Genomic DNA, 14311 nt, shown 5'->3' with positions numbered 1-14311 from the left:
TTACACACTCTAACATGTATTTGACCCACACTCGCATATATACTATTTTGTTTATTGTTAGTCTGTGGTCAAATTGAAAATAGAATATAGATTAAATAATTATCTAGTTTATATAAATGAAAGATAAACAGATAAATATAGGTATAGCTTTATAATTATTTAATTCGAAACGTGATCAGTTCGAAACTTCATTAATATAAGATAGTTGTTGAATTAATTGAAACGGAAAAGCTGACCGTCAATAATTCATAACTTTCTCTAAGTAGATATTTTATTCAGTTGATTTATGTAGTATCATCGTTATTACGAGTACTTCTTGCTACTACTACTAGCTAGTACTAGTTGCTTGTTAACGGTGATTGTTTTGTACCTCAATTAGGGTTATTTGATTAGAATCTTCATGAAAAACTTTTTATAGTTAAGTTTGACATACAGGTTACTTACTGTATTGTATTTTTTATATATCCCTTCATAAATTACATAAGAACATACACGTCAAATATCCGTATATCATCAGAATTTGAATCAATGTTTCATTAATATGAATGAATTATTAATAAAATAGAACTTTCAAGAACAAAAATATAATTACGACTTCCCAGCTACGCGTTATGAATTAAAGATTCGTATTTTAAAACCAAGCAGCTGACAATAAAGTGACGTCACAGGAAACCATGACCGATGATTGAGCTAGTTTTATTTTCGCCATACATTTTTGTAGCGTTGCTCATATTCCTACATTTTGATTTGCCGCCATTTCATTAAAAATAATTGATGGCATAATTTTGAAATTCAATGATGTTTCTATTTTACATCGGTGTGAGTACGTTGACAAGGTCACTTTTTTTAAAGCATAATTTAGTTGATATTATATTTTAATGGAGCTACCGGAAAAATATTGTTCGAGTAGCTTGGTTTTATATTTTTATTTTTATATTACTAGCTGATCTGAGAGCCGTAAATATAGGACGACTAGCTGACCCGGCAAACGTCGTTTTGCCATATATATTATAAATCCCCACCATTATAACTTAGGGTTATGAAAAATAAATGTTGGCCGATTCTTAGACCTACCCAATATGCACATAAAGTTTCATAATAATAAGTCCACACGTTTCGGAAGACTTTGATAATAAACACTGCGTCACGAGAATTCTATATATTAGAAAATATTGCGTAGATCTTTTGACAGACTAGTTCAAACAGTGTGAAGTTAAACCAATCGTTGCGTTTCCTGGCAATTCTTAAAAAACTACGATTTTTTTTGCGTAATAACTTTTTCTTCAATTTTCAAATCTAAGCAATTTTATTAAATTTCGCTCCATAGGAATTTTTTACAAACTCCAAATCTTTTATTATGGCATATTAAAACATACGTTTGCGATATAGGTTTTCAGTTTTTGCCGTAACTAAAGTTGATTTCCGCAGGGTCATTCAACTTGAGGGTGCATTAATAATATCGTCAAATCAATCATCAATCTTTGTCGTCCTAGTTATCCATAACATACTGCATGAAAAAAGTGTCGATATACAAAATTTAAACGTCACAAACGTTAGTGACGATACCGTTGCAAATATTAATTGAATAATAAAAAAATACTTTGACTTTAGTTTACATATATTAAAAATTACGCATCGGTCGTAAATAATATTAACATACTTAAAAATCAATACTTTTTCATGTAATTTAAAATTCCTAAGAATTTCTAATGAGATTATCGCTATCCTATAGCTAAAAATAGAATCAATCGGATAGCCGACGCGACGCAACAAGAAGGCAGTATGTGCCGGCGCCACGGACGCACTGTGGAGCTTCCCGATGACTGCATAGGGGTTACTTTTAATCGATCGCCGCTCCAGACGCGGGCTCGGGGGACGTCTGTGTAATCGTTACGTATTCAAACTGGTAGACTATTTCAGACAGCACCGCGCATGCGTACCGCGCAGTTAATGGGTCAGGGCCTCGCAGTGTGTACCGAGGGTTATACATAGAACGTTCGCCATTACTCAACATAATATAGATTTTCAAGATCGAAACTTGTGAGCGATGCACGAAAAGGCGATCCCGCGTTGCTTCCGCGATCAGACCGATACTAGCCGGGCCGGTTTCAAGATAGTCGTCTATAACATCCGGGGGAATAGATGGTAGAGTGCGTGCGTGCATCGAACGATCGTGTGCTCGGGGGCGCATAGCGCGGCACCGATGTGACTGTGCATATTTATCGCGGTGAGTCACTGTACGAGCGTATTTTAGCGAGGTCGAAACGTAGTTTTCGGGATTCGAGTATTAGGCGATCCTTGGCAGCTGCTCTATAAATGTTTACTTCGCCCACACCGTGCGGCGCCGGCCGGTTATGGACGACGGGTGTTCATTAGCGCATGTGGTTTACGTTGCGCAATAGGTAAATGCGACTTTTCAGCACTTTGACTGTCAAGTTAGGCGCAAGGTCGAAATTGTCACGTCACCATAAACTGTGCACACATGCCGGCGCGGAACGTAAACACGAGTGCACTGAAATCTTTGCTGATGTCATTGCAAACATAATAATGTAGAATAAAATTAGACGCGACGGGTAAATCTTCCGCTCGGTTCATTGAGCGACGGGCGGGCGAAGCGAGCGGAACGCCGCAGGCCGCTGCCACGAACGACGAGGTACGCGTGCCGCGGTGCGACCTTGCCGCGTCACACCGCGTCACGTCGCGCCGCCGGATTATTTTCGTCGCCTTTTGGCAGCTCCTCCTCATGCGCCAGAAGCTCCTCCGATTCGAATACTAATTGACGCTCGCTAACGAACGTTTTCTTTTCCAGATTGCGACAGACTCTTGCGGCGAGACTCGCGGAGATCGACGAAATCGTTTCCGAATTCGATCGCGTTTCGGAGAAGATCGAGCAGCTCCGGCAGCAGATCGAGGTCTACGTAGCCAAAGTTGGAACCTTCTACGTATTTGGGGAAGACAACGAACCGGAAGTCCGCGACCTAGCCAACCAAGTCTCGGATTTGGTTCGGAAGACTAAGAGCTTCACCGAAGAGAGCAGGAAGCGTTACGGAGGCTCCGCGCCCCCTGACGCGGGGCAGGAGCTAGCTGCGCTTGAATTATCTGCAGAGGCACTAGCCGCTGCCATGGAGGAGAAAGAAAGGGAATGGAAGCGCGCACGCACCGCCCGCAGCGAGTACGCTACTGACGTAGACAGCGTACAGGCTTGGGTTCGGAGCGCCGAGATTACCGCTAGGGAGCGCACGTTACCACCAGAGCCCTATCGTGAGCGTTTGGTGGCAAAGCGTGCCGAGATTCCAGCCGTGGCTGACCGCGTGGAGCGCCTGACACGTAACGCGCGAGCCATTGTTGAGGGCAGCCGTGACCCAGCCGAGCGTCAGCTCATCCAGTCCACAGTGACGGCGCTCACAGACCAGTTTGCAGCGGTGTGCAGTGAACTCGAAGCGCGCCAGGCAGTCGTTGAAGATGCCTGTGATGCTGTAGCTCGGTTCCTAGCTCTCTTAGAGAAAGTTCTGCTTTGGGTAGAAACGCAGCGAGCGTTCCTAGCGCGGCCGCTGCCGTTGGCCGACTTGCAGGAGGCGCAGCAAAAACAGACTGAATATGGGGTACGGGGTCTTACTTTCGATATGTGTTTACTTTTTTTATGTTTGATCGATAATGACGATTCCCTCTTTTGTTTCAGAACGCACTCAAGAGTTGCAAGCAACAAGCTAAAAACTTAGCAGATATGACTAAGGAATTAGAAGCAATAGAACGCGTAACCAGTCCAGGAGACTTACCTTCTAGACTAGAGGCGGCCGAAAATGCGACGGTCGATGTAGAAAAACGTTTAGCGAAAACAGTCCGTATTTTCAAGTATAGGGGTCATATATCTATTAAAATATTCAAATGTTTATAATCATAATTTTCCTTTTTTTAGAATGGTTTACTTCAAGAGTTAGCCGAGGAGTGGGAGCGATGCGAGAAGAAACTGAAAGACGTCGGACATTGGCTCGAAGCAACGACGAAGACAATAGAGGCGCCACAGAATGCCAAGAAACCTCTACGCGACAGACTAGCCTTAAGAGAAAAGTTGATTAATGATGTATCGACCCAAAAGACTAAGATTTCCTACGCGGTCGAGAAACTGAACGTGAGTGTGAAGGAGGAGTCATTAGGGATCTATTGTTGTTACTCTTACGTTTCGATGTACTCTCTGGTCGTCATTAGTCTCATGTGTCATTAATCGAAATGTCAGGATAGCTGACCAATCGCTTTTTTATTATCGCAGGTACACTTCGGTCCGGACGGCGTGGCGGCACAGTCGTCGCCGGCTGGAGTGCAGGAGGCGGCGCACTCGCTGGTGAAGGCACTAGACGCGCTGGCAACGCAGACGAGTGCGCAGGCGACACAGCTGGGCGCGGCGCTTGCGCAACTCGAGGCCTACTGTGCGGACGTGGCACGTCTAAGGGCGCAGTTACTCCAGGCGGAACAACAGTTGCGTCACGCCGCATTGCCTAACTACAGCCCCCGCGACCCCGAGCGAGCTGCTACGCAACAACAGGTGAGCCTCTCTCTCCGCACATCACCCGTAGGCTAGTTCGTTTTTTTATCGCCCGCGAGCCACTCGAAGCTTAGCGGTAGCGCAGTATCACCGCCTCATGTACATTATCACCGACCACGCGATTCATGTTTTTTTTTCTTTTTGTTATCTCCCCTCGTCCCCGTCGTTGACTAATCCGTTCGTCAATATCCTCTGATAGGAGTGTCGAGAACGAGTCAAGTCACTGCAGAGTAAAATACAGGCGCGGAACGAACGAATTAAACTTTTGATGCAACGCGGTGTCCCGGACTCCGATCCCCCGCGGGACGTCTAGATTAGCGCGCGTCTAGTTAGCTTTAAGTCGATTGTCGATCATCTATTCCTATTATAATTTTTATTATCGTTTACGAAATATACGTATTTGACACCGCATACATCGTCGTTTCTCTTCATCGAACCTAGCTTTCATCGTCCTCGACCCCGAGCTAACCAACCCACTCTAAAACATGTATTGTCCGTACTTGCGTATCAGGAGGTCGGGCGGCGAATCGAAGAGCTGACTCGGTGCATCTACGAGCTCGACCCATACTACGCGATGCCCGCCGACGAGGACCCGGCCGCTACTCTGGCCATGCTCGTGTGTAGCGCTGACAGCGCGCGCGCCAACCGCCGCCCGCGCTCCCCCGAGCGGCGGTCGCGCGCGCCCCCTGCGCCCCCCGCACCCTCCAGCCTCGCACCGCCAGCTGCGCCTGCGTGGCTGCCAGGTGGCACCACCTACGCCGAGATAGTGAAAGGCCACGGCTCGCGTTCTGCCTCGCCAAACGAGCGACCTATGCAAAGATTGCTATGCGAAAGGGACATAAGAGAGCGATCCCCGTCCGGAGACGCGAGACCCGATGCTAGAGATCAGAGTGAAATTATCAGTGCAGTGCAACCTCACTCGCCGACAGATTACCCGGTCGAGCCGAGTGAGCCGAAAGGTTTTAGTGAGATCGTGTGTGAAGTCAGTGAATCTTTATCGTCCTTTAGCGATCCTTTCGTTGGAGATGCAAACGTTTACTACGAAACGGAGACAAGCGAAATACACGACTATTACTCTGAACAGCCCCTTAAGCACGAAGAGAGTGAAAACATACCTATATTGCAAGTCTCCCCTCAGACCGAAACGAGTCCGACTCGATCGGTTAAGGAAAATCGGTCTCATGAGCTATCATATGCAGAAATATTAGCGTTGGGTTTGCGTAAGCAAGTAAAGACGCAAAGTATTACTTCGTTGCCAAAACCACAGGTAGCTCAAGTCGAAATGGTAAAAGAGATTGTTGTCGAAGTGGAAAAAAGTCCACCGGTTTCATACGAACCTAAGACTAAAAATTCGTTAAAAATAAAAACGGAAAGACCTCAGCGGCCCTCTCAGCGGAGCCGATCGAGAGAAATACCAAGACAGCGTAGAGCTCCTGAAAAACGTCCTACTAAGGCTCATGATATTCAGATGGCCAAGAAGAAGAAATTGACAAGAAAAGTAATAGAAGTTCAAGATTTCGATGATAATATAGAGTCGGTAGAAATAGAGCAGCCATGTCTTCAAATACTACCACAGAAATTAACAGAGGAAATTGTATATAAAAAGGCTGAAGAACAGTCAGAGAAGGTAGATGAAGAGAATGAAAAAGAAACTGATAAAAATAATAAAGAAAAAACTATGATAGAAGAAAATATGTTTGAAGCAGAACAAAAGAAACCAAAAAAGAAACATAAGTCAAAGAAACCAAAAAATACTGAAGATGAAATAGAAAAAGCACTCAAAGAAATTGAAGAGTCAGATAAACATAAAAAGAAAAAAGTAAAAGATTCACGTGATAAAAGTAAAGATGGAAGTGAAAGTTGTGATATATCACACATGACCGTAGAATCAAATGTAGAACTGAAAGATACTGAGCCTGTTACAAGCAAGAAAAAGAAAACTAAAAAGTCTACTATTGAAACTGAAAATCTTAATACATTAACAAAAATTGAAGTGCCGTCGATAAATGAAGTAAAAGACGCAAACTTGCAAGAACAAGACTTGAACAAAGATGAAAAATTGAAAATGGAAAAATCTAATTCAATCAGAATAGAGAAGGACGAATCGTCTGAAAATATTATTGCAGAAAATTTACGCATAGAACCGTCAGCTTCAGAAAGTATTTCACAAGAACACTTTTCAATTGAAAAAGAAAATATACAAAACGTAGAAACTGGAGTAATGAAGCAAAAAAAGAAAAAGAAAGGTAAGAAAAGTGATTCAGCGTCTGAACAAAATATCACCGAGTACAATGATTCTGTTGAGATAAAAAATATTCAACAGCATGCTAAAGAAAGTATCGGAGTTAAAGAAAAAAATTGCGAAGATAATAAAACTTGGGGTGAATATTTTGCTAAGTCAGTTGATATTGAAAAACTTACTCGAGACAATGCGATCGTATCAGATCACCTAAGTGAGACAAAAAGAAAAACAAAATCTAAGAAACCGAATAATAAAGATAAGCAAACGCCAGAAAATTATAAGGGAGAAGTTAAAGAGCCTGAAATGCTGACACTGGAAGAACAATCTTCTACAGATAATAGGCCACATAAAAAGAAATCTAAAAGCAAGAAAGTTAAATCCAATGTAGACGATGAAATTGATAGAGCATTAAAAGAGATTGAGCAAATAGACAAATCAAAATATACTAAGGATAAAATTTCCAAGTCTAAAGAATCTAAACATGAATCAAATATTGTACAACAGCAAATAGAAACGACTACTGATTCGTCAGTTAGCTCAGATAACATTACGGTAAAATTACAAACAGACTTGGAACCAGTAAGCAAAGATATACCAGATACTGTTAAAAGTAGTATAATAACAATGGACTGGAATACATTAATGGCAGAGGACGACAAATTTTCAGAACCTGCGTTCGAACCAGTCACTATACCTGAACAAGAAAGTGACATCGAAGAAACATGTACAGAATTTATTGCATCGGAAGTAACTATTTTACAAGAAGCGCCTAATGTTCTTAAAAATACAAACAAAGAATCGCAACAAAAATCTCTTGAAGTTGAAGTTAGTCCTGATATACTCGAGGAAATAAACGAAAGTATTCCGACAGAAGTAAAAGAACCGGTAGCTGTACACATTGACACAACAACTACTTCTACAAGTGAACAAAATAACAATGATAAGTTCTTTTCAACAGACACCCGTAAAGGAAGTCCAGTTAGTATTGTTGAAGAAATTACTTACTATAAACCCATTGAACAAGAAGAAACACGTAAAATCTATCTTATTACTCATGAAGAGAAAAAGCTCCCACCAATAAGAACAGTTAAAGTTTTTAATAGCAAGAGTAACTCTTTAGAAGAACCATCTTTAGAACAAAATGTAGGTGAAAAAACTATTGACGAAACGAAAGCACAAGAAAACGAAGCGTTAGAGTTAAAGTCTTCTGAAATTGCAGAAGAAATCATTGAATCAATATCGAAGTCAAAGGAAGATGAGTCCTGTGTTGCGTTATCGGAAAAATTGATTGAAAAAGAAATAAGTTTTAGTGAATCTATAGAAAGCACTAAAGATAATTGCAATGACAAAATGGGAGAAAATATTTTAGGAAGTGGACCACAAAGTCAATATGATGTTGACACAGTTTCAGAGTCAATAAAATATACTGATGCTGTATTGAATAAAAATGAGCAAATTAATGACTTAAATCTGGCTCTACATGCTGACGATTCCGAAAATATTCTTAGTGTACCTATGCAAGGCGCTGATGAAGAGCAAGAAGATATTCTAGAGCAAGTTATATTTGGCTCAGTACAAGAACGAAAAAAACCTGTAGACAATATAAGGTTTTCTCCATATTTGGAGTTGAATGCGGAAGTTAAGCCTTATGCCGTTGATCTGGATTATCAGCTTTTAGATTTAAATTATTATCAATTACTTCTAAAAGAAAAAGCAAATTGTTCAAAACCTGAAGAAACACAATCACTAAACCTAACGATTAATGACACAAAACAAAGAAATGATATTCACCCAGAAGAATATAAAATTGAGATTATACAAAAGCAACCAAGTGCGCTTTTTAAAGAAAATGAAGACAATGGCGAAAACAAACTAAGTGATTGCACACATATTGCGTCTATACAAAATAGCATACCAAACTTTAATTATCAAGAACTGCAGGATTCAGAACAAAAATATGCAATGTTGTTAACTACTAGTTCTCCAACAAATTTCGATGATGATAAATCAATTTCTGTTGGTATTCTGCCCGAAAATAATGTCCAAAGCAGTGAACAAATAGAAAATACAAAACTTGTAAATATGTTAATATTAGAACAACCGAGATACGTTTATTATGATATTGCTGATGGTGAAATTAAATTAGCTATTATAAAATCAAAAGAAATACTCAAAAAAGATTCAATAGAAAAGCCAGACATTTTCGTTGTTGGCAAACAAGAAGATTCACATACAACTGAAAGTGTGGAAGAAATAGTACCTGCCATGTTTAAAGATAACGTCATATTATCTAACACTTGTGAAGATAAAAACAACGTAAATAGTTTACGTACAGAGTCCATATTAGAACTACCATCTCAAAATTATCAAAGTATTGCTGACGCCGAACGTATATTTGCTTTAAGCAAAGAATCACATCAAAAAATTGTTCAAGAAGCAGAGATTGAAGTTCCTACCCAAGAAGTATTAAAACCTGTCATTCACGAAACACTAAAATACAATTACCAAGAAATTACAGATGCCGAGAAAACTTTTGGCATTATATTATCTCGTGAACAAAGTCCAGAAACTTTGACTTTAACAGAATCCGATAATGTTGTTGAAAAAGTCATTATCGACGAGAAACAATTAACTTACGAACAACCACTTATTCAGAATCCCCAACAATTAACAAATATAAACACTAAACTGGAAGAAATTACAACAGAACCTTGTCAAGTTACTCGTGATTTAAATATTATTGAACAAAGGGTTAGTGAAGTACAAATTCAACCGTCTCTGTCATTTGAAACTCCAAGGCATAGCTATCAAGATCTTGCTGATGCTGAACGCTTACTAGCGTGTAACAAGACTAAAGGAATGAGCATAACACCTGCAACAAATGCTGTTGAGAAAGATTTTAAGCGAATTATTGATCCAACCGCTGAACCTTTAACGACAATGAACCCTAATGAATTATTACAGTCTTGTTCTACATCGACAATAACAAACGCAATTGTAGACACAGCTGTTCTTGTTTATCATGAAGTGAGGGATGCTGAAAAATTATTGGCCACAAGACTAAGTCAAGATGCAAGTGATGTTATTTCAGAAATCAAAACTCCGCAATTTAATGAAAATACTTGTGACATAAAACAACACATATCTGTTGAGGATGGAAATACTAAGCTAGATTCTGAGACCAAAAGCATATGTGATAAATTTGAAGACGTTCAAAAGCCTGAATCTGGCCCTAAAGAAGAATCTTCTTCTCTTCAAAGCGTTTTAAATAATAAAAAAGATTCTAAAGTAGATGCAAATGATCACCTACTGAAAATCGTTGAAGAGAAAAAGGTTTTGTTACCACCAAAGACTGAGACAGCTTGTAGTAAAGATACAATTCTTGAACAACGAGAAAAGATTGTGCCCGAAAAAACAGTAATTGATTATACGATCGATTTTATTAGTAAGGAATCTAAAAATGAAGAATTCAAAGATACGATAGATTACGAAATAATTAACGAAAATGAAAAATTGCATCAAACAAGTATTGATGAAGCTGTTGAAAATCAAATGAAACTAGAGAAAATAGGAAATACATCCAATATAAAAATAGAGGATATTACGGAATCACTTGTGCCCATAGTTTTTGGTAGTGATCCTAGTGATAAAGATATATTACAAATGAAAGAAACAATAATACCTGAAGATAATATACACACTCTTACATCTATAGATACAGAGTTGGTTGTAAAAGACAGCGATGATGACGAATTTGTAGTTGTAGATATAATAGGAGATAATCAAGATTCGTTTGGCAGTGATAAAGACACTAACTATGGAAAAGAAAAGATAGTTGAAACGAGTTCTTCAGAACTAGTAGAAGATGCAATTAAGTTAATCGACGAAACAATTGAAGACGTTACATCTGGTACTAATACGCTTGACAATATTATGCAGAAAAACGTTTCTTTCGGCAGCGCTATTGATTTCACCGATGAATCGAAAACAATTCCTGACCAAATTGAAAATCTTGAAAGTAACGTTGACATTGAAGCTGATTATGAAATAATCCCGGAAGTTTGTTCACTCCAACGTGAAGAAGAACTATTACAATTTTCACCCAGTAAAACTAAACCTTCTGATAAGCCTGACTCTATCTCGGCTACATTTATCGAAAGTGAAAAAACTAGTACCTTGTCTATATCTGAAACTTCTAATATTCGACCCGTTGATACGCCTAGCCCACCTAATGATATAAAAAGTACGGATTCTAACCTATCACACGATATTAAGAGAATAAGCGATGAATTTACTAAACCTAATACTAATGTTACGGATGCAGTTCGAACTGAAAAATCTCCCATTCACAGCTTGCATGATCTACTCCCTGAAATAGACTCAATTCCTGAATTTAAACCTTCCTTTTCAAATACTGTTTTGTACTCTAATTTGTCAGCTGATGCACCAGAATTCACACCTTCTTATATGTACCAATCAGTTGAGGCACCTGTTTCTAAGATTAACTCGCCTAGTACTCTTGGCGACACAAAAGATTCAAAAAGAACAGAGGAAGACAGTAACACTGAAAAAACAGCCTTACCGTTGGATTCAGAAAATGTATCAGGACCGTCTAATACTACATATTCAACAGTAGTACCTAGCAGTCTAAAAGAACAAAAGGAATCTCATCTAATTGAAAAAGAAGTATTACAAAGTTCAGCAAAGGATGTAGATCAAGTTTCTTTAGAAGAACATAGAGAGATAGAGATTAAATCGAAACGAAGCAAGAAAAAGAAAAAAGAGCAAGACAAAAAGGTGGTATCTAAAATACCAAGCAACAATGCCGAAAAAGATCAATTACCAAAGCTTGTAGAGGTGACACCTGTTTTGGAGCCTGTCAATGTTTGGGCTAAAGCTGCAGAAGATGGAAAATCATATGCAGAAGTAGTAGCTGAAGGACTTGTTGTTGAACATACAGAAATGGAAATAGATCACCCTTCAGTTGAGAAACCTATTGAGTTTTTAAAAGAAACCAGTGAAAGCCGTATAAACGAATTATGCCCAGACACTCCAAAGGATACTGAAGAAAATGTCAGTTCCTGGGCTAAAATTGTTGCGAGTAACAGACCTTCACCCGAAAGAATACAAAAATCAGAAACTATACATACAGAGGTTACTCAAATGCAATCATATAAAGCTCCTGTAATTTTAGTTGATGAATCTGATAACGATGTTCACAGATCAGATGTACAAATTGATGCCGACGGATTTATTAAAGTGGATAGAAATCGAAGATCAAGGTCTAGGTCTAGAGAACGTCGATCAACGTCGGTTTCCAAGACGCACCAACAAAGCTTATTTGTTCGTGATAAGTCGGAAAATAGATTCGATGCTTTGACAAGTACCTTAAAACCCGAAGATGAATGCGTTCAAAGTAGTTTATCTGATGATGAAAAACAAGTAGTTGTAAAGTCGAGGAAAAGTCGATCCTCAAAATCTAAGGAAAAGGAAGTCAAACTACCTTCTCATACAATTTTAAGTACATCCGATGAAGAAAGACAGCCCTTGAAAAAAGATAAAAAGAAAAGATCATCGAAATCAAAAGAAAAGACTATTACGAATGTTAAAAAAGCTGTAGAACCGAAGTTAGAAGATCCAAAGGAAAAGGAAAATGTAGAAAAATCTTTGTCTTTACCAGAATCAGCTGAAAAACAAAAGAAAAGTAAGAAAAAGAAGAAGGACAAAAAGCCAGAAACTAAAGCTGAAACTGCTGAATCAACTGGTACTGCTTCTATCGTGGAAATAAGTTCATCGGAACAAGATAATACTGATCATATAGATGAGCCTCAAAGTTCTATAAAAACTGCAATATCAACGCCTGAGTCACTACAGACACCAATTAAAGACAGACTATATTCAGAAGCTCAATTTTGGAAATTTACTCCTAGTGAGTTGGGCGAGTTAAGTAGTTTGTCTGAAAGCTTAATCGTTGAAGTAAAGGATGGAAAATATGAAAAAGCTAAATTTGTTGAAAGTGAAGATCCGCCCGATTCGAAAAGTTTTGAAGATAACACTAGAAACGTAGATAAAAGCGTTAATTTAACAGAAAACGTCATTGAAGAAAATGTTTCTGAAACTGAAACACAAACCTGCGTATTAGATGAAAAATTCTCTGATGAACAATCGTTGGAAAGTAAAATAGCAGATATTCAGCGAGAAATTGAGGAAATGTTATTACCTGAAAATGATAATTCAGCTATGAGCGATGAAATACCCATCGAACTCACCGAAACTAACGAATTGAACGAAGATTTGCATGACGAAATGCTTGATAATATGAGTCCTTCGTTAGCTTCTCCAGAACCAGACGAATTTTCAATACAATCGAAATCATTGAAAAACGACGATGGTTCTGATTTACAAATTGTTGAGCATATCGATGTGAGTATGATCGATTCAGTGTTGGATGATTCGGAAACAGTTAAAACCACATCAGAAAAAATACGAGACAATAATACACAACAAAACGAATTTGTTGAAAGTTCCTTGAAAATTGAGGAAAAAGAAGGTATATTGCCTCCGGTGCCACAGAATGCAAAAACGGGCACACACGAAATTGAAACATTAGATACTATAACTAAAACTACCCCTGAAACATTACCTACTAACATTGTATCCAATATCATTACTAACAACTTAACAAATCTTAAATCTGACGAATTTTGGTATGACAAATTTGCGATCGATGATGCTGAAAAATTACTTATTATACAAAATACTAAACAAAAATCTGAACTTGAAAATGTTGTTTCGGCAAGTCAATACGTTAATTTAGAATCTAATCTTAAAAATGATAATTCGTTTTGGCCTGAAAAACATATCTATCATGACGCGGAATGCCAGTACTTCATTTCAATTGCAAATAAGAATAAGACCTCTATGACTGTTCCGACTGAAACACTAGTTAAAGATCAAAATGATAAGGATCGTGATCCCGATGGAGGTTCTGGTCACTCTTCCGAATCGGAAGAAAAAGAGTCGCGACAGTCGAGCTTGCCTTACGATTCTAATTACATATCCATGGACCTCCCCGGCGGAATATGTAGTTGGAAAGATCACAGTTCTTATTTAAGCGTTGAGACACCTACCGATTCTTTACTGGGTACGATAAACGAGGATACATCTCAAGTTGATATCGACACCTCAGAGGATACACTAACAGCCCCCTCCCTCGAGCCTGTTACCCTCCCCGCCCCCACACAGGAGGAGCCCGCAGAACAAAGGATCCGGAAGGCAGCCAAGGTGACTGAGCTACAGTCGTATTGTAAAACATTACACTTTTTAATTTATGTTTGGCATGATATTCTCACAAAATTCTTAATTTCACTTATTACAAAAATTTGTATTGTATATTGTCGTCTGCCAAATCTGCCGGTCGTCTTGTAGTTGCAATCTTTTGGCATTCACTCTTTAAGCTTACTTTGAGTTAACGCATTTTAATATAGTTCTAATTTCTGAAGTCTTATTGTAATTCAAATCTAGTCATC

General features: G+C 38.8%; 2 protein-coding genes across 2 annotated transcripts in view; both read left to right on the top strand.

The window, feature by feature from the left end:
• The window catches only part of LOC123655629 (nesprin-1), a 98679-nt gene extending 93726 nt beyond the window's left edge, over positions 1 to 4953 (top strand). The window contains exons 30-34 of the mRNA XM_045591390.1: positions 2810 to 3602; positions 3680 to 3838; positions 3917 to 4129; positions 4268 to 4540; positions 4740 to 4953. Coding sequence (XP_045447346.1) covers positions 2810 to 3602; positions 3680 to 3838; positions 3917 to 4129; positions 4268 to 4540; positions 4740 to 4853 — 1552 coding nt within the window. The 3' untranslated portion in view covers positions 4854 to 4953. The remainder of the gene's footprint in view (positions 1 to 2809; positions 3603 to 3679; positions 3839 to 3916; positions 4130 to 4267; positions 4541 to 4739) is intronic.
• Positions 4954 to 5114: 161 nt separating this feature from the next.
• LOC123655767 (titin-like) lies at positions 5115 to 14210 on the top strand. Its single transcript, XM_045591520.1, has one exon. It carries the CDS (start codon positions 5115 to 5117, stop codon positions 14208 to 14210), a length of 9096 nt encoding a protein of 3031 aa, XP_045447476.1.
• Positions 14211 to 14311: the final 101 nt, after the last annotated feature.

The sequence above is a fragment of the Melitaea cinxia genome, chromosome 8, assembly GCF_905220565.1.
Source record: "Melitaea cinxia chromosome 8, ilMelCinx1.1, whole genome shotgun sequence".
Taxonomy (NCBI): Eukaryota; Metazoa; Arthropoda; class Insecta; order Lepidoptera; family Nymphalidae; genus Melitaea; species Melitaea cinxia.
Note: the sequence above shows the minus strand (reverse complement) of the source record. Positions and strands in the feature narration are given on the sequence as shown.